At 39.8% G+C, this 21,367-nt stretch overlaps 2 protein-coding genes across 2 annotated transcripts; one reads left to right on the forward strand and one right to left on the reverse strand.

Annotated features, from left to right (window-relative positions):
- The first annotated feature begins 280 nt into the window (after positions 1 to 280).
- plekhb1 (pleckstrin homology domain containing B1) lies at positions 281 to 6,291 on the forward strand. Its single transcript, XM_051401741.1, has 6 exons — positions 281 to 554; positions 1,684 to 1,836; positions 4,165 to 4,267; positions 4,364 to 4,403; positions 4,739 to 4,829; positions 5,750 to 6,291. Exons 1-6 carry the CDS (start codon positions 518 to 520, stop codon positions 5,881 to 5,883), a joined length of 558 nt encoding a protein of 185 aa, XP_051257701.1. The 5' UTR covers positions 281 to 517; the 3' UTR covers positions 5,884 to 6,291.
- A 478-nt stretch (positions 6,292 to 6,769) lies between these two features.
- LOC127364312 (lathosterol oxidase) lies at positions 6,770 to 11,348 on the reverse strand. Its single transcript, XM_051401737.1, has 5 exons — positions 11,244 to 11,348; positions 10,405 to 10,622; positions 9,203 to 9,335; positions 8,977 to 9,077; positions 6,770 to 8,197 (listed from the first exon to the last, which is right to left on the reverse strand). Exons 2-5 carry the CDS (start codon positions 10,612 to 10,614, stop codon positions 7,751 to 7,753), a joined length of 891 nt encoding a protein of 296 aa, XP_051257697.1. The 5' UTR covers positions 10,615 to 10,622; positions 11,244 to 11,348; the 3' UTR covers positions 6,770 to 7,750.
- Positions 11,349 to 21,367: the final 10,019 nt, after the last annotated feature.

Consider the following 21,367-nt stretch of genomic DNA (forward strand, 5'->3'; position numbering starts at 1 on the left):
CTGACCTGGAGACTGTTACAATTAGGCTAATCCTCATGTTGTTATTTCAGTGCTGGGATTAACTTGTAAAAGCATGCTATATTGTGTGTGTGTGTGTGTGTGTGTGTGTGTGTGTTGTGTGTGTGTGTGTGTGTGTGTGTGTGTGTGTGTGTGTGTGCATACAATAACGGTTCAGGGATCACGTGACTTTAGTTCATGAACATGTAGACGTATAGTAAAGATGAGGCATGGCACACGGTGCGAGAGTCAGGAAGAGAAATCAGTCCAGAAAGAGCGAGGAAGATGAGACTGGATGAGAGGGTGTGGCCAAACACTCTCCTAATCCAGAATGATCCTGTGAGTCAACCTTAGAGCCAGATTAATGTACCAGTACCTCAGTGTCTGTGGGACAGACGGGATATAAACAGAGGCCAAAACCAGCTGCTGGATCTTTCAGTCTTGTAAACACTGAAATTTAAAACTCTCCTTTTGCTTCTACTGGATTATTATTATTATTAGTGGGACAACAGTGAGACACATGGCGCTGCTGAGGTCAGGCTGGCTGTGGAGACAGAGTGAGTAGATACAGGATGTTTTCTTTAGTTTTAGCTTTAGCTGTTAAGACAAGAAGCACCAACTCAAGATCTGATTAATTTAAACCAATGCTGGTAATGACGCTCATTATAAATTATTATTTTTGATGTGAAGGTTCCAGTATCTCCAATGTGAGGATTTTCAGCTTCTCTCTTGTTTAGACAAAACACGTAATCAGAATTGACACCTTAGCCTCTCGGAACCTGCAAAGAGTATTTATTTTATTCTTATTTTTTCAGGCTTTTTATCCTTTAAGATGACAGTAGAGAGAATGAGGGGGAGAGAGAGAGAGAGAGAGGTGGGGGATGACAGGTAACAAACATCACTGGCCAGACTCAAACCGTGGGTGGTGCAGTTCACGGTCGGTGCCTTAACCTCTAGGCCACAAGGTGCTGCCGTTTGTTGCCATTCTACAGGCTAAAAATCTTTGGATCTACTGAGAATGAAAATCATTACTGTAACCAAAAGAGAACATTTGATACAATACAAAAATACATTTGACAACAAATGAACATGGTGAATGTTTCAGTTTTTTATTAAAGTGTCACTTCTTTCATATTTTGAACTAAAGTAAGAACAAACACAAGTAAAGACGATCTGACATCTTGGTTGTTGTAGGAATCAATGATTTCATCTTCCAGTTAGTCTCTACTTCAGTGTCTTTATCTACTGAGCTTTCAACAGCTTATTCTATGTACTATAGGTAGACCAATACTGGATTTCTGAGGCTGATATCAATATTTGAGAATTTTCTAGAAAGTGAAACTGTACCTGTTATGAAACTCCAACCTTGGTGATTTATAATCCCATTAATTGTCCCTGGCCATGTCTTTAAGTGGCTTACCCGGGACAGTCAACGTGGATGTATCTGCTGGAAAATAACATCCAGAAAACACAGCAACAAAACAAACAGAAAACAAAATCACATTTCTTCTTCTTACGTACTTATTCATGTTACTGATCATAGCACTGGCTGCCATATTGGTAATCTGTGAATTGTGTAATGTTGCATCAGTCTCAAAAAACCCATATCGGTCGGGCTCTACTTACTTCACAGCTCCTTCGTGGACAAACACTAATGGTACACTGTGACATGTGTCTCTCCTCCAGCTTCTGTCCTAAGACGCTGGAAGTTAAACTGGTGTGACCTTTGGGTAGATGGGAGTCTCTGCTTCTACAAGACCGACAGCAGGCGAGAGCTGGAGCACCGCGTCAGCCTCAAACTAGCATGTGTAGACGTGAGATCTGGCCTGGAATGTGGAGGTAAAGCCACCATTTAACCTTTTTTTTTTTTTTATCTCAAAGCTGCACTCATCACTATTTTTTATATTGACAATGGATTCTATGTAATCTGAAAGTGGGTCTCTTGTGGTGACACCAGCCAGCAGACAGAGACAGTTAGGGATTATGTGGTGGAAATAGTGGAGCATTTAGAAGAGTCAGATATTTTCCTCAGCAGTTGGTGGAGACCAGGACTCTAGGTGGTATGGCTGCAATTAATATCACAATAAATACTTTTACAATATGGATATAGAGCACAGTGTGGCAAATATAGGCAATAACACACAATGTAATCACACTGACGTTCAGTGTAATGAAATGCCACACTGGTTTGAATTTTATAAAACTGTTTAATTACGATAAGCTTAAAATAATCAACAATAAAACAATAACACTGTGATTGTATCATCATGATGGAACGCCACCAAGAACTCATAGTATATAAAATAGTGAATAACTGCTCAGTCCTACTCGCTCAGTGCCAGAAAGTAGAGCTGAATTATGATCACAGAACTGAGCCTCTGAAGCTTTCTTAGACCGACAATGTGCTTCGTCAGTTGTTGAAGATTTACAGGCAGCCAGCAGCGTCACTACCGCTGTATGCCACTTCCATTCTCCCAATATTTCTCCTCAGGTTGATGCACACTATTCTCCCACAATGCAATGCAAGAGAAGGACGCTCCAGGAACACTTCAGAGAACAAAAAAATAACTTAAATTAACTTTCCTTAAGTTTAATCGGTTTTCTTAGAGTCGCAGTTTTACTGACATCCAACAGCAAAGGTGTCATTTCCTGTTAATATAAAAGGGGTAAGGATGTTGATTTGTTGCATATTAACTGCAAAAACATTATGAAATAAAGATTAGTATGTAGTATCTGTATCCTTATTTTTAGATGTTTTAGTATTATGTATTTTTTATGCTTTATTACCAATGTGACAGTGGATGCAGGGGCGGATATAGAGAAATATTCATGGAGTGATGAGAGGGTGGCATGGAGACATTAACAAATAATTGCACCGGACCAAAATAAAATATATATACAGCAGTAATTTAGCAAAGAATATAGGCCGAGACAGGGCTATGAATATACAGTACAGGTTGATGTGTATGTAAGAAATTCTATTTATTTATATGTATGTAAGATCTATACAGCGCTGGTATAAGTAGTTCAAACAAAAGAAAGTGACCATGGTGGTGGTGTTGCAGTTAAAAGGTCTGACAGCTGCTGGGATGAAGGTCCTGCGTTAGTGCTCCGTCCTGCACTGGGCGTGCAGCAGTCTGTTGCTGAAGGAGCTGCTCAGGGACCCCCCAGTCTCGTTCAGGGGGTGAGAGGTGTTGACGTCAGGCTGGCTAACAGCCTCCTCTCACTCGCCTCCTCTATGGAGTCTAGAGGGCAGTCCAGAACAGAACCAGCCCTCCTGAACCAGTATCCTCCAGTTTTTACCAGCTTTGGTGACACCTAGTGGTGGGAACCACTGTTTGTCGACATTTTATAGGCAAAAAAAAAATCCTTGTATTTATTGAGAATGAAAATCATTAGTGACAGCTTGAACTGATAGAAAAGCCTGAGCAGCCAATGAAACCAGAGCAATAAACAAAAACTCCATACTCAACCAGATGAGCAGAAAAATACATCTGACACCAAAATGAACATGGATGAATGACTGTGGATGCACTCCTTTGTCAAGACAAACACAAGTAAAGACAGCAGACGGACGTATTGCTGCAGGAAGTAAAGATTAGTATGTGCTGTATGCAGTTGGTATCTGGTGCAGAACTGGGGCACAGCATGTATTGTGTGATTGCTCTGCAGGAGCATTTTAGCACCCCAGCCGTATGAGACCATAATACAGAACCCGATGCCCCCTACAGCGCAAACACTGTTCCTTCATTGTACTTCTGAATGCAAGCACAACAATGCGCATAGCTGAAGAAAAATCACAAACATAAGAACAAACCAGATGGAGTTCCAGGACTGGTGTGACGACTGAGGCTGTTCCGAAGGCCTGCTCCTTAAAAAGTCCTGAGATTATTTAAATCGTTCGATGCATCTGTTCAATAAGTAACGACGATATAAACACCACAATGTTGCTGCTGTTTTCCCACCACCATGCGAGTGCACACTTCTTTTATTTAATTTATTTAACTGACATAAAGGTGATCGTTCACATGTTTCACTGTCTGTGAAGTCGATATATATCATCCAAATGTATTATTTAACTGTAAAGATCCTCATACTGATGACAATGTGCTCATTTTTTGGTTGAATTACTTCGTTAACTTGTTTTTTTTTTTTGGGGGGCTGTAGATGTGGCTCCACCAGAGAGTAATCCCAGACAGAATCTCATTGTGATTCAGCTTAAAGACGGCTCAACAGTCAACCTGTGTGCCAACAGTGAGGATGAATCCATGTAAGTACTCTCACTTCACTCTTGTCTCGTCTGTGCTGCCTCACTTTGCAACTGTCCATCCGTCAAGCTCTTCATTCCTGTTCATGTCTTTCTCAGAGCGTGGAAACTGACTCTGCTAGAGACCAGGAGAAACCCGGTGAGTGATCCATGTTCTCTGTCAGCGCTCACACATCTTTCCTGTATATGTACAATAGTTCTTCTTCATACAATTCTTGCATTTTATTACATCTGTTTATAGATCCCATCTCTGTTATATATAGTATACATATTTTCTTTTTTACATATTTCCTATTTTTTCTATATATATTGTAATATAATGCACACATATATATATATATTTTACATACATCTTATTTCTTGTTTTCTTATAATTCTCTGTGCTTCTATATATTTTTAATGGGAGCAACTGTATCTGTGTGGATCTATAAAGTGTTTTTGATTCAGTGGTGTTTGGGGTTTTTCTTTCTGCAGGCGTTCACATACGACCCATACGATGACTCCTACCAGGCAATCCCCATCAACAGCTACCAAACAGTCTACATCACACCTGGAGCTGGACCAGGTTTGTTACCGTAGCGATGCAAGAAACACAAACACTAACCTTAAGCAACTGGCAATCTGCGACTTAGCAATAGTACAATAAACCTTTTACCAATGCAAAGGTATGTAAAAAATAATGATACAGTAATGTGTATTATATGGTAATTTATTTAATATTGGTTCAAATGGAAACAGGTGGATACAGCTGCTGTTCAGTCCAGTAAAAATGTGTCTTGCAAAATGTAGTCTAATCTGTACGTCTGAGTGCTTTGATTTTTAAAGTCATATTAGGGTTAAAGAATAGGACTCTTTTGGTACGTATGCAGAAACAATGACAATAAATAAGACCTCAATGATGGTGTAAATAGAGTATTATCCATCCTAACGACTCCTGACACATTTGCACCTATTTGCTCACAAACTAATCTGCAAAAGATATATTGTGTAGATCATCTGTTTCCAACCTAAAGCGTCTTTCGATCTTTCTCGGCTCTGATTGGATGTTTTCGTGGAGGGAACCTCATTTTTACACAGATCATCTGTCTCATGTTCTACTGTCAGGATATAGTGAAGTTAAATTCAGCAAATATGAGAAAAAGTAATTTTTATAAAAGTTACCTACTGCAGCTTTAACCCTCTCTTTAGACCCCCACCGCCACCCTTAAGTTTCCATTGTGTACAGTGCATACAGCAGACTGCACAGGACAGCACACCACTCCAACTCTACAATATTAAGTGACCTCTGCAGTGTGTCAGTTTGTGGTAACACAGCTTTATTTAGGAATAAGTATCATGTAAGACTAAGATAATCTAAAATAATGAAGTTATATAAGGTATGTAAGACACTGGCACAAGATGAGGTAAACATCCTAAGCTCCTCTCTTACTAGAATTAACCAAACATGTATCAGCCCATAAACTTTCCCTCCGTCTTTTCTCTCAGGAACCCACCAGGTGATTGTTCAGAGGGACCCGTTTGATGGAGTGATGGAGAACATAGCGCTGGGGTTACTGGCAGGCATGGCAGCAGGGACAGCCATGCGATCCTTCCTCTGGATGCCCTTCCTTTTCTGCTGAGATGATCTCTGTTACTGACCCGACAACACTGTGACGCTGGGACACTGGGACGCTGGGACGCTGGCATCAGCATGTGTAGAGAGGCTCTTTCCCTCCCTTTTGCCCCATCTCTTCCGATCACGTCTGCTGAAACAAACTGCTGCTCTTCTGGCTGTTCACTTTTGACTTGTGTGCACTTTTGCATATAAGACTTAAGAAGCTGAGAATGCTGCTATGTAATTACATGTTCTGTTTGTATATACAGCACACTGTGTACTCATGAGCATTTGTAAATGTCAGGAAGTCCATTTTGTATCTGAATGTTCTTTTACCTGCCGCATGAATTTTACACTCTGCCAGCTTATACATGTGTAGTTTGTAAGATGTGTAGTCTGTAAACTGAAGTATAAAAATAAACTTAGAAGGTGATTTCAAATTTTTTTTTGACTGCAAACAACAAACAAACCATAAATATCAGTTTCGGAACTATTTGATCCTTGTTTGATATTAAAAAAATCACAACTAAAGGTTCTGCCTGAGCTTTCAACCATATAACAAGGTCTTCATCGGTAGATGGAGCTTCCTCAGTTGTCACAGATCTCTTGATGCACAACTAAAATTTAAACAAAAAATGACACAGGCTATATCCGCTGACTGTGATGTGGTTCAAAGCTCAGAGAAAATATAGTAAGTGGTGCTTGAGTCAACGTTCAGAATGAATGATGAGGAGCCATAAAAATCTATTAGATGTAAACAGCTTCTGAGCTGACAACAGTTAATCTCAAGGACAACTGAGCATGCTCCGTTCGCTGATAGCCACAAAAGTGGGTCCGAAAAAAGCTAGTAAGTAGACCTTGAGTTGTCAAGCATAATGTTTGACTGTAGGAAGACAGACCCAAACAACAGATACATTTCAAAGTGGAAACATTTAATTATTGTTTGATCTGTAATTAGTGTACATGAGCAACCCTTGTAGAACCAAAGAACCAAGAAACTTGAAAAAGAAGATCAGTTGCTTCTTCAGGTGGTGGTTCCACACAGGTGGTTCCACAGAGACAGACCACTTCGGTCTTTGTTTTCTGTTGACTACAGCATGAGAACTATTTACACTCATTGCTATTCCTCGTTCCTGCTATTGCCACAGTGAGTTTTCCTCGTATAATGGCCTTGTAAATGCTAAATGGTACCAAAAGGTATAATCTTTCTACAGGAGGGAACAGAGCTGCCTATTGGCTTAAAAGAAAATCATGGTAATTTTCCACCTGAGTATTTGTTGCTGGTTGCTCTCTAAGTATGCAGTTAGTTACAATATCAAGCAGGCTTTTTACTTGCTGTCAAACTTTAAGTGCTTGTGCTGCTCGCCTCCATACACTCTGTATCAATATATGAAGGGGTGGCGAGTGTAAACAACGCATTAATCAAAAAGGAATGAAAAATACCAGGATTTTCCTTTGAAGCAGTTGTTGCTTTGCCACGTTTTTCAGATTCAGCCTGAACTTACCACCGCAAACTGCTAAAAATCTAATGTGTAGTGGAAGTTGATCTTTGTGACACCAGTCTCGGCTCTGAATCATGAACGTTCACAGTGGGAGACGTAGCAGCTCCACCCTTTTGATGCCCCTCATGTCTCTCGGCTCTGCCTTGGCTTGCAAAAAGCTTTTCTCTGTGCACCGTGGCATTTACAGTAAGCACCTCTTCTCACCTCCTGCTTCAATCACTGCGACTCTGGATGTCAGAGTCATGATGGGTAGAATGTTTGATTCCAGATCTAAAATCTCTCGGCGGCTTATTTGGCAAGTACAGTGCAGGAACTCGAATTATGCTCCGATATGTTTTCTAACTCAGCATGGATGTAGCACAATGTCTTTATAAAAACTACAACTCCTCCCTACTCCTCCTTACGTGTGACTCCTCTCTGAGAATGTCCATTCACTCCGTCGTCTCCCAACTTTCCCTCTGCCTGAAGTTTCCGGATCAGATCGTGGGGACCCTTGCCCATGAGGGCCGACGGGTGCCTGTAGGAGCCCCCCACGCGGTCCCACAGGGTGAAGTACTGGCCGTAATTGTAGTCGAAGAAGAGGTGGTGGTCGGTGTGGTGGGCCGAGCCGTTGATGACGCTGGTCAGAGCGCCGGGGACGCGATAGTCACCGTCGTGGATGGAGATGGTCCAGATGTTGACGAAGATGTACAGGGCCAGGTAGAGCACCTTGTGGAGGGGGAAGAGGAAGGGGTAGATGTGGTACGGGAGTCCCTGCATGAAGCCGTCTACTGGATGGAAGGCATGGCTGGCGAAGGGAGAGGGAACCTTCCATATGTGGTGTGGTTTGTGAAACAGCTGTTGGGGACGAGAGAGCAAAGAAGAAGTCAGAGAGAGAGAGAGAGAGAGAGAGAGAGAGAGACGGTTATAGCTTACAGTAGTGCTAGTATAAATACTAGTACACATCACATTGTTCTGGTTGCATAAAACGTTTTTGAGCATACGGTGGTGTGTTCTTTATGACAGTGTTACTAATATTTAAATAAAAGATTTAGATAAAAAGAGGAATCACAATAAATCGCCTTGCTTACAGTATCACATCATATCTCATATATATTGAAACGTTAGCCCTGTATCACAATACGTATCGTACAGCCAGGTTCTTAACAATATACAACCCTAAAGAATAAGAAGTTAAGGAACTTTCCTAATGATGACAGAATACTAATGTATACTGAAAGGCATGCAACCTTTGGGCAGCGTGCAGGATTTTTGATGATGGGACTAGAAACGTAGCGAGCAGATCTCTCTCGTCTGCTCTTCAGCACTAAACTGAGGTGTGGAAATCTGTCTATGCGAGACTATGAATGTATAAAGAGCTGCGGTCTGTGGGTGTGATTGACCGAGGGCGGGGGTGAGCTACACACACAGCAGACAGTGCAGCTTTGGCATAAAAACCAGCAATGTGCACCTTCTGCAGGTCTTACAAACAGTAGACCCCAGCTGTAATGGATACAAAGGATTCCTGCTCTTTAGCTCTTTAAAAATTCAAATGAAGTGTTGATGTTTAAATTCGTTATATGGCCTTAAGCAGCCACAAAGGTGAACCTATTAGGTTCAATCACAGTTGTCTTCACCTTGTAAATAAGCTTGTGATGAAGGAACCGATGAATCCAGTAGATACACATGTCAGTGAAAAACAGGAAGGAGATCATACTCAGGAAGAGCCCGGGCCAACCTGAAAGCACACAGACCGTATCAACACAAAGAACTTGGATGGTGCGTTCAGGGTTCCTAATAACACAGAAACAAGACTACTACTACAGACCAGCTGCAAGCCAGTGAGGACTTTCTTCAACCTACCCAGCGGAGAATCACTGACGTTGTCGTACAGTTTGCTGTATCCTCTAACTTCAGCGAAAAACAGGGCCACGGTGGGGATGCTGATCCAGGGAAGAGAGGTCATCGCGTATTTGATCTCCCGCTGGACCTGATTCTAAGTAGGAATAAATAGAAAAATACATTTCAAATAATAGACCTATTTCCATTTACCACTACTAATTCAAGTTCTGTTCCACATGAGCAGATTCTGATTGCCCTGAACGCAACAGAGCCTTAATTAGCATCACTGGTTACACTTGTGTTTACCCTATTTCATGTCAAAATAGCTGCTGTAAAAAAGGTCTAGTGATTAAAATAAATAACAGTGAATGTAAACAGACTTAATTCTGGTGACTATTAACACCCGGGGTATCCTCACTGGAATATAATGTGATAATCAGACTGAGTCTTGAGGCTGAGTGGACTTCACATTACACTGTTGGTGTTATTATCGCACTTTTATTGGTTTAATTGATCTGTAATAGAGTGTCTTGGTTGCTGTTGTGACGTTATGGGGTTGTAATTGTTCTGGCGGTTGCTGTAAACACAGAACGTCTGAACACTCGGCTGTTGGTTGTAAAGATGCATATTCTGCCCCCCGCAGGAGCAGTTTGTGTTCTTTAATCATTCCAAAATTTGAGTGATGGATGAGGTTCCGGATGTTTAATGTTGTATGAACTCTTTAAAATGCAGTTGCAGCTCTTAAATGCAGTAAAATATCCGATTTATCTGTCATATAGGCCTCGAGTCAACCCTCGTAAAAAGTTAATTTAGTCATTAAGTCAGTTAATATGAAACTAAGGGTTTTCAAATAAAGATGAATTATGGGTTTGATCACTTTAAATTAGAAATATTATTAATGTTTATTAACTGGTCCCGGGCCTCCTGTCATTTTGCAAAAGTAAAGCAGATAGGAGTATGACTGCAATATATACAAAGCATTAATCATGTGATTACTTCCAGCCTCTGAGGCCACAGTACAGTAGGTTCATGATAATTCAACCCAACACCAAAACCAAAAAGTTCCTTCAAAAAGGTTGTATTTATTGCATAACTATATTGCATTTTATCCAACAGGTGTCCCAGTAAATCTGCCCCCCCCCCCCTCGTAGATGCAAAGTTCAAGTGATTGCTTCGGCACTTTATTACAGCACCATTTACAAAATGAGACACGGGCTTTATACCTCCAAGAAGTGTGGGTGTTTCTTCAGATTGTGGTCGAAGATGAGGAAGTAGCTGATGGCCCCCAGGCCCAGATACAGGACGGCGGCCCCGAGGTTCGTCAGCACCAACAGGCTGAGGATCTGCCGCAGGGCCCCGTCCTCGGGCCACGACGCGGGGTACACGTACGGGGTGAGGACGTAATAGTCCGCAACGTTCAGCACAAGATCCATGGTTGAATCTGTTGAAGTACGGGAAGAGAGAACTGAATCTGACATTCAAACATCACAAAGGGACAAAAAGATGGCAAATGCACTTCATGATCCATCCTGCTTTGGTTCATGTATTAAATCATCATGAGTCATGCATTAGTTAAACATTACTTTATAATCTGTACCCTTATGATAAAGTAATTAATGTTACAGTTCATCCAACACAAGAAGCCATCCCAGCAATAGCCAGTGACTGTATGTATGTATGTATGTATGTGTATTATTATGTGTATTATGTGTATATATGAGATGTGTTTCTGTGTTACCGTGCTGATGGACTTACAGTTTAATCATAATTTGATTTCATTTCTGCAGTTTAAAACGAAGCCGAATTAACCATTAGCTGCATATGAGAGAATGTGGACAGCTTTGATAACCATATATGAACGTTAATTCAGTGAAGACACATCGAAGTGTCACATTTATATAACTTCCTGACCGACGTTACATGGGACAACTTCATTAAAAAGGTTATTTTGTGGCATTAACAAACACTTAAAGGCTTCCTCGCGTGGTTATACAACTAAATAAGAGAGCTGCGTTGTTATATTAATAATATAAAGTATCTACAATTCAAAATAAGACCGTACCTTGTGTAGGTTGCTCGCATTCAGGCACAGCAGTGGAGGGATGCGTACTGATCTAAAGGTGCGCCGGCGACCAATCAGTACTGAGTTACAGATTGCGTCACACTGAGGGCAGCCAATGAGCGCGCAGGATCTCATCACGGCAGCTTTGTTTTTAATTCCGATTGGCCAATTGGAGGATCTGCTCATGGTGGTACAGAAGCAGCGTTACCACCTGCCACAGCTGGAGCAGAGTCCGGAACGCCCCCATAAAATAAAGCCCTTACCAAACCTCCTTTACAAACGTAGATGTTTTAAATTGTCTCCTTTAGAGCCAAAACGTAAACACATAGAGGAGAGAAAAACAATAATAGGATACTACGCATTTGGAGCCACTCTTCAATTCGGCATCTTTTAAAACACCAAATAATTCTCGTTTTTTTAAATCAGGGTATTATTATTCAAACAAAGTAGTGCCGAATTTTCCAGAACTTGCTACTTAATCCAAAAAAGTGTTAAATTAAGTTGTGTAAATTGTTAATTTTACTGAATTAGCAAGGCAACATTTTATTTCTAAGATTTCTGAATGAGGTTTGGTTTACAGATCCACCAGACTTTGACACGTGCAGCACAGACTAACTAACTCAAATTAAAACCATTTTCATTGGCCCATATTATCTGACTGGTCTGATTCTGTCATTATAAGTTTGTTGTTCTCCTGCCAGTGGGTGAGTATCTTACATATCTCTCATATTTTGCTTTAAAAATAAATAAAATAATATACAAACTTGTCAAAAACTGTTTGGTTTTAATGGCAGAGTTGACAAATTGCTTGTATTCTGCAATGAAAATGACACACCCAGCCACAAGGAGGCGCCAGTGCTTTAAGCTAGGACAGGGAGCAGCCTCAGACATTAATACACTGTACTGTAATATAGACTACTACAGGCACTGTGTTAAAAAATGAATATTATAATGATACTGCTGGACATTTTGAATTAAAGACGTGCATAAATTCAATATTATACACACGGTAATCTCCCATATTAGGTCTACGGGAATATTGTGGTAATATTACAGCAGAGGAAAGGTTGCAACCCTCCATAAACCCGGCAATGTCAGCTTTATATATTGATCTGATAAGGAGATATCAGCTCAGTTCCCTGAGGATAGTCATTTGTTCCATGGATTTCCACCTAATTAAGAAGACGTGGTACATTTATACATCTAGATATCGATAACTGACAGTTCTAAATTATTGGCTCTGCTGTAGGAATGTGCTTTTGTTATTGTGTGACGAACTGGTCTTGTTTTTCTGCTCTCGTCCTTTTCAGTCTTTATCCAATTGTTTTTTTTTCTCTCTCTTGACTTTAAAACAGAAGCCACTGCCAATTTCTTTTCTAATCAATTTTCATTATAATGTTTATATTACCACCAGGGGACTGCCAAACATTTCAAATGAAACTTCTTCTCCATTCACAGCCCTTAAAATGCCACAAGGTACCTTAAATGAAAGTTAAGCCCTGTAAGTAAAAAGGTTTTGATCTTCTATTCACTTTCTGAAGTTGTGTGCTGGTTAAGAGCTTGGAGAATGTCAGGAGCTCATTTCGGCTGTTATAATGTATTCCCACTTTTCAAGAAGCACCTTTTAACACTTGAGACACACACACACACACACACACACACACACACACACACACACACACACACACACACACACATATATGTATGTATGTATGAATATATATATATACATATACATTTATTAGCTTATTAGGTCATTCACATGTAAACAACAAACTATGCAATAGCTTAACATCACTTAGTCTTTTCATTCCTTTATTTTCCAGCAGTTTGTGGTCATTGTCTGAGCAGATTATAACTCTATAATAAAGACAATAAAGATAATGTCACTTAGTGCAAATAATGAAACAATCCTTACCTCCAGAAGTGAAGAAAAAACATAAAAAGTTAAAAGAGAAAACAATGTAACTAAGTTAAAGAAGCTGTTACTCACCTGTTCCTTTAAGGTGTATTTGCCTGTGTAGTTTTTTTTTTATTGTTTTGTTATTTTTTGGTATTTCTTCTTATTTTCTTTTTTTCTGTGGCCTTCAGTGTTTGCGTTGTACATTGTGCAGCACTTTGAATCACTAAAGTTTACTTGATAAAGCAGGTTAAAATTCTTCATTCATTTTGTTGACATATGTAAGTCAAAGGTTTCCACAGATTACAGTTTCTCTTTTATCCATCCATAAATAAGAAAACAACCATAAAAAAAATCAATATCCCATGTTTTTAGGAATAAAACGTTATATAAATCAGGTTATAAATGATATATGAATAAATGCTGTGAAAAACCTTCAGAATATAGATTGGAATAAAACAGAAAAGTTTGGTTGATGTAAGCGCTACTGATGTGAAGATTTCTGGCTCGAAGTATTTATCTCATTTATTTATGTCCTGTATACCCTTAGGACAAATCTATAGATGTAAATAGACGAAAAAACAAACAACTAACTTCTAAAAGAGGTTGTGGTATGGAAGCAAAACATCCTAAATTCTCAAAATTGACAAGTGTTTGGCCATAAAATGTTTTTTTTAATTTTATTTATGTTTTTGTTTTGAGTAGTCAAGTGCAGGCATTAGCGTCAAAGTGAGCTACTTGTACGAGCACTTTGAGATAAATGATCTTGCTGAAGTCACCGGCAGTGATCATGTTTCTGAATTTCCTTCCATTAGCATGACATGAAGCACAGCCGCTGCCCATTTCAGCATCACGCTCCTCTCTCTCTGGTTCTGAAGGACAGCAGATGGCCACACTTTGTGTTTATCGATACAAAGCTGCAGGTTGTCTTATATCAAAAATATGACTTCTTCTGTTCGTGCATATGCCCAACATTTGATATTCTTATGTGTTAAGTGATTTAATGATCATAAATATGAAATTGCTGCACTCATACAGCGCTTTGATACAAAATGCTTTACAGTATGCTTCTCATTCACACACACACACACACACACACACACACCAATGGTAGCAACTATCATATAAAGTGTTGAGGGGAGGAGCTAGGGGTTGACCTGCTTTATAGCTTCTTATCCACAGCCTGTATTATGACTTTTTTTTAAAAATAAAACCATTAAAGTATAACCTCAAGTGTTAAAGATTTTGCATATAACTTTCAGAAAATCTGTGTTAATGGCGACACCAGTGGCCGTTAAGTGAACTGCAGTCACACATAAATATCAAGCATCATCCTGGGCCCCGGCCAAAAGTGACATACTGAACACTAGAAAATAAATTACACTAATATTTAGAATAACGTTAATATCTGCAGTATTGCTATATTCTATTTGGACCATTGACTCCATACTAACTAGCTTGCTTTTCATGGATGGCCAAATGAGGTTGTGTTTGACGGTGGGACGTCAGGGACATTTAGGACATATTATTTAATCCTGTAATATAGGCCAGCATACATCAGAGAGAGAGAGAGAGAGAGAGACAGAGAGAGAGATTTGGGGATCCAGCGTGTCGGTCAGATCTGATAACTGCACAGGTCTCTCACTCAACTTAATAAAGAGAAATGTCCCACAAAGCAACGTTATAGGACCAAACAACAGTAACGTAGTAACTGTAACTGTCTTTGGAAACTTATATGAGGAAAAAAAATACCACAGCTGTACGTGGAGAAGCGTCTGTCCTCCTGTCTGTCCTCCTGTCTGTCCTCCTGTCTGTCCTCCCGCCTGTCCTACCGACTCTTCCGTTACATTACTTCCGTTACTGTCACCAGCGAAAAACTCACGGAGTGTTAAAACATTCTCCGTCTTGCGAGTGAGGGAGTCAGTTTACTGCTGGTGATTATTGTGTAATAATTGTGTAATTTAGAGTGAAAAACGTAACTTTGTCACTTTCCAGGATGTTTGGTGGGTCAGGATCTCAATCACTACACATTATAACAGCATCCATATGATTATGAAGTGTCCGCGGGTTTAGATTGATGGGGGGAGACAACTGGGAAACACCTTCAACACGTGCTCTGCAGTGATTGGCTCTGGTGCGCACGTGGCTACGGTGGCTATGGTTGGCAATGCTAGCAGAATTCGGAAATCATTTATGAAATAATTTAACGGTATGTTTGTAGTGCAAACAAAGCCGACGTTGCACACCCTTAAACCACACAGCAGCCATGTGGAAACTCTCAGGTCAGTCTGATCCTGATCTGCAGAGATATTTGAGCCACACACACACACACACACACACAGACAGACAGACAGACAGACAGAGATTCCTTGCTTTATAGATAGATAAGTTAGTATCATGGATCACGTTAGCTGGGGAAAACATTTCGACGTTGGAGTCTGTGTTGTGGTGAATGGTGGATGTTTGTAGATGTTAATAGACCCCATTTGTAAGATTATATTAGCTGTTGCTCACTGCTGACAAATATTCTTTGGATTTTTTGCAGAAAATTCGACTCACATCCCGACATAGAAATACATACAACTCACAGGACACCGAGACAAGTTGGGGAAGGTTTCATTTTTTAAGTTAAGATACAACCTGCTCATTCAATGCCAATAAAAAGTGATTAATAAGTAAAAATAATACGTAAAATGCTTCAGAATCTTAAATATGGAACGTTTAAAAAGTTTCATTAAACCAAGTTCAAGCTCAGCTTAATAAATAGGGAAACATATAGGAAGAAATGTGTACAGCAATACAGTCGGTATCACCTGCTTTGGCTGAGATTATTTTAATATTCAGATTTGTGTTTAATCCCCACGCTGAGTGGAACAGTTGTTCAATATCTTGTATGTATGAGTAAAGAAACCCTGTTCTTGTTTGTGGAGACTTGGCTGGAACCGTCTACAAGAAAGTTGGTGTTTTGAGTCGAGCTGGAGCTGCCTTAACAGGCTGTGAAGGCGTCTCCCTCTGTGTGCAGACACACATCAGCCAATCAGGATATCTGCAGAGAGGCAACCCTCATGCTGAGCCCCAGATAACGTGCTGCTCATCATCTCCTCAGTAGGCAACAACAGTGGATGAGTCACTTTTGGAAATGTAATCAAAAACTGGAGAAACTTGTCACAACTGGAGACGCAATGACTGCTCAACTTTTTCCTGTCACTTGGTTTGATGCGATGAAGATGATTATGACTTTTCTCCAGTTACAACGTCGTCATCGCTATCTGTAATAAAAACGTTGTACTCACCAAGTTAATTGCCGAGCTCTGGAAGGGCAGCCATGCTAAAAAGACATTAGCGTGCTCGCTTATGGCTTTGCCTCCAAATAAAGTGATTTAACTAATCTGGCTAAACTGCTGGTTTGTTTACAACCTCTCTGACTGCCTAACTGCTCATCGTGCCCCATGGACTTTGTTGCAGCAACCGTGTTCCCAGATTTCAGCAATTACATTGGTGAGTACAGTGTTATCGTAACAGGTAGAAATTAAGGCCTATTTCCGAAAAATAAGACCAATGCTCCAATAAACAGACATTATTCTGTAATTTTTACCCAGACACATTAATTACACACGGTGTTTCCGCAGCTCTCAGCTTCATACTGGTAGTGCACATGTGCACACCTGGGCGCTGCTGAGCACAAACTAATTGACGCCCACATATTTCATATTGACACGAGAGCCACATCTTCTCAGCAGCAGGCCAGGCCAACCACACACACACACACACACACACACACACACACACACATATCGTTCACAGTTTATTGGCAAAAAATAAGGAAGACCTGTCGCCAAATATAGCATACAGGATGATAAACAATCCTGTGTTCATTGACAAAATTGAGCAGGATTCTTGGTCACCCTGGTCAAAAGATGAGTCTGTGTCAGAGTACCCTGCATATGAAGCCAACCAGCCATGAGAACCACTTCACCTCCTCTTTGGATTTGGATGGTGCAGGCCACAGCTGCTGCTGCTTAGTCAGGATGGGGCTCGGGCTGCATCTGCTCATAAATAAAACAGTCTCATAAAATTTCATGAAATGAGAATTAACTCTGAAATGCAATTTATGTTGTATGAATACTGCAAGCATAATTTTCCTCCACCATGAATGGATTTATGTGACAAAAGCACAAATTGGAGGCCCATTTTCTGTCATCGCACGAGATGTTTAGATAACAGTTTATAATAGTTCATGTTACAGCTACTGTTTAAGGCTGAATTAACAGCTGTTCGACAACTGAGGGCGCAAAGAGTACCGGAGCAAGACGACCATACCCAAAGCAAAGAGTCTTGATGTAACCCCCTTCTCTGTTCATTAGAGCTAAACAACCCTGTCTCCTAGAAATTGCATTTCTATTTTACTAAATTGTTTTCCCAATTACATTGAGACAGCAAATGTAATTGGTGGCTATGTTCTCGGGCAACATTTCTGACACAGGAAGCGCTTCATTTTTAGTGTAAGAGGTGGTTAGGGTGGATGGTGGGTGCTCAAAGAGACATCAGAGACAGGGCTTTTGACTAGAGATGTTTCATTACCATTTTTTTCCTTCTCAGTACCTATTCTGATACCTGAATTTTGCGTACAGGCCAATATTGACTTATATATACAGTATATATAAGCTGGTTTATATTTTGTCCTGGGAAAATAAATGGCAAATGGGATAGGGAAGTAGCAGGGTCTTTGCACACCACTTTGCTCTGAACCACAGGTGTGGACTCAAGTCACGAATCCTACCATTCATCCAGAATGCAACAACTTGGTTCATATTCACCTATACGTTCTCCAACACTCCTCCGCTCCCTGCACTGACAACAGGTGGCTGCTTGAACCCGATTTAAGACACTGGTAGGCCTACTTGCTATGAATGGCTCAGTTACATCTAAGACATAATCAGATAGTCAACAATTTTATTTATGGTTGTTCATTTTGTTTTTATGTGTTGCTGTGTGAATGTTTGTGTGAAAGGTGATATATAAATAAAGTTGAGTTGAGTTGAGTCTTGGCTCCACTATGGTGGAACCAACTCCCCATTGACAGCAGGAACTGTACACATCTTTCATTACAGACTGAAAACTCACCTGTTCAGGCTGAACCTTGGACCATGAATACAAAAAGCACTTGAATAAAACATGGTTGAATGTGCTTATTGTAAATCGCTTTGGATAAAAGTGTCAGCTGAATTAATGCAACTTGACACTTGACTTCCCCTTAGACTTCAGGTGGCTTTTCAATGTAATTAACTTTAAAGTAATGAATACAGATTTTTAATTAAAATATACTATAATCACTGTTACGCTGTTTAACACTTTAAAATAGCTTTAAAGGACCAGTTTATAACATTTTTCGTGGAAATATAATAATCTACAGAGGGAGTGGGTCCCCTTTCACGGAGTCCCCACTGTTAAACCACCATGTTTGTACAGTAGCCCAGAATGGACAAACCTTTTTAGACGACGGCTTTGGATAAGGCCTTTTAGAGTTTTACTTACATCGTAGTTTCTGCTTTAACGCTTAGAAGGTTGGGGTAAGGTGAGAGGTATTCAGTTCAATCTGCAACCTCGCTACTAGATGCCACTAAATCCTACACACTGCTCCTTTAAAACTTGGACTTAACTTTGCACGTACTCGTCTTGACTTAGGACTTGACTCAAGACCTCACAGCCAAGACTTTAAGTTGTGACTTAACAAAACAAAAAACCCAACCTGTGAATCTCTTCCTTCCTCTTGTCCAACATTTTTCACTTTGATTCAGGGCAATCATTCCAATCTACTACTGACAACAAAAGAAAGAGGGAAAAAAGAACAAAAAACAGTATAGTTACAGAAGTAAACAGCAAAACAGAACACAGGACTGCATAAAAGGATACAATTTAACCCTAGGAGTTTAAAAGGAAGACAGCCATCTGTGAATATACTGTATTTTTCAAAGTCACATCTGTTTGATGTATTTTAATGAAGAGAATAGGTCCTAAGTTTCATTGGTTCCATGACGAATTTAAAATATACGAGAGTTAATTTTTCTACAGACAGCAATAATACAGTATCTTGAGAAGATTTATGGGTTTATTTTGTCAGTATTTCTTCCTGAAACAAGCACCAATGACCATGATGGACATCCTCTTGTTGTTTTTATTGTAAGAAATAAGAAAGGTTAAACAAGAAAAGTAATAGGTAAGAAAATGTCATTTTCATGGGCTTCCATATTTTAAAACTCCACTTGAAGACATCATAAGCCCACATCAGTGTTTTGTAATATTTTGTAGACTATTATTCCTGTTCGTGAACTCCTCAGTGAGCTTGTATTTGCAGTGATGAGATCTGGCTCCTGAAAACATCCTGTTGAATCAAACAACTTAAAACATATTAATATGCTAATTGCCTTCTGGACACAACATGCTCCACCCAACCCACTTTGATGAATAAAGTTCACTCATCACGCAGGTGGCACCTCCAGCTCTTTGAAGCAGTCTATTTGTAGATCCTGCACATCCTGAGAGGTACAGTCTGATGTAATTCTCCCTCAAAGAGCGGTAAAAGAAAATGCTTTTTGGAGGAGGATCTCTGGAGCTTTTTAGTTGCTTCATTCACTTTGCTTTGTACTTCCCCAATGTCCAAGGCCAGTCTGTGGCCAAAACATTTTGGCTTTTATTTTCACTCCAATTTGAGCTAGAGAGGTGATAAAAACCTTTCCCTTTCCTTTTGTCGGGAAAGCTGCCTCGGACTTCAGACTATTTATTGCTTTTTAGATGTGTGGCCAACAACATACCAATTGAAATGACCTGAAAGAACAATCGCAGTGGTTTATGCTTGAAAAATACTCAATTGATACAACCACAGCATAGTGTATATATTCTTTTTACCTCAGCATTATTGAAGATCAGGGTCCTTATAAGTAATTGTGGCACTTTTATTTATTATGTGCATTTTGTTTGAAAACTCAGGCTCCTGTAGTAAGAGATAAAGTTGTAATCCTTCAAATTTTCTTATATCAAATCCCATTTTAAGGCACGCTGGTAGCATTTATCACAAATTGCTTGCTGTGTCTAATGCTGTGTTCCCCTCCTCTGGGAAGGATAGCAGTGAGAATGATTCCCATGTTCTTACTACTTGCAAGCGTTCATGTCACTCAAGATGTTCATGACAACTCTGATTTGAATGTGGCAGAACAGCTTTAAAAAGCCATTACTGTGGCTGTGTCCCAAGATTACATACACTGCAGGTTTATACAAAAAAGTATAATCAAAATAGCCAGTATGCATACTAAAAAAAACACCCCACAATGCAGTGCACAAAGGAAATGGAGGAGCTATTCACATCTGGAGTCCAGAAAACTCTCAGATTGCCCGACGTCCAGCTGCCTAAAAAACAGCTGATCTGTAGTGTAATACAATGCAATGTGATTGGATTGTTAAATTTCAAATAAGTAAGGAGTGACAACAAAAGTAAGGTTGTTACTAAGTCTTTTTTAATTGGTAACTGTAATATTATGACTGACATTTATTAGTAGTTAATTACACTATTAGTAAAAATGTATGTTATTACTGTATTAATATTAGTAATGCCTTACTGCCCAATGATGGTGATACCCGCCATCTACTGCATACACAGACTATACGTCCCTACTTCAAAAATATCCCTTAAATATGTTAATATCTTACATACTACCTGCAAAAACAGTATTCTATAAAGCTTATTATGTATTACTATATGGAACTGAGACACAGAGATAGTCTTGTTGATAATTCTTATGACAGCCATTTTTTCTGCAATAGCCATTTGATTCAATTGCCTCTCAATATAGTCATTGTCATTGTGGTGGAGTCTGCTTTTGGAAAATGGTAAATGGATAACCTTTTTATAGCCCTTTTACCTAAAGCACCTCTTATTCACCCACGCACTGAGTGTGTGTGGAGCTACAATGCAAGACACTGACCTGACCGTCTGGAACGATTGCGGCTCTACTTTAAGGACACGCAGACAAGCAGACAAGAGGAGCCCCATTGGTCTTTTTTATTAAATTAACATGACACAATCACTCCTTTCAGCCCTCGGTTTGTTTGGCTGCTCTTCTTCAGGCCATCCAAGGCCTGTTTGCTGCCACCAACAGCCAATACATGCACATTTTTAAGATCTGAAGACTGACGTATTATTAAAATGCACTCAAGTTACCACCAAAAA

The sequence above is a fragment of the Dicentrarchus labrax genome, unplaced genomic scaffold, assembly GCF_905237075.1.
Source record: "Dicentrarchus labrax unplaced genomic scaffold, dlabrax2021, whole genome shotgun sequence".
Classification (NCBI taxonomy): domain Eukaryota; kingdom Metazoa; phylum Chordata; class Actinopteri; family Moronidae; genus Dicentrarchus; species Dicentrarchus labrax.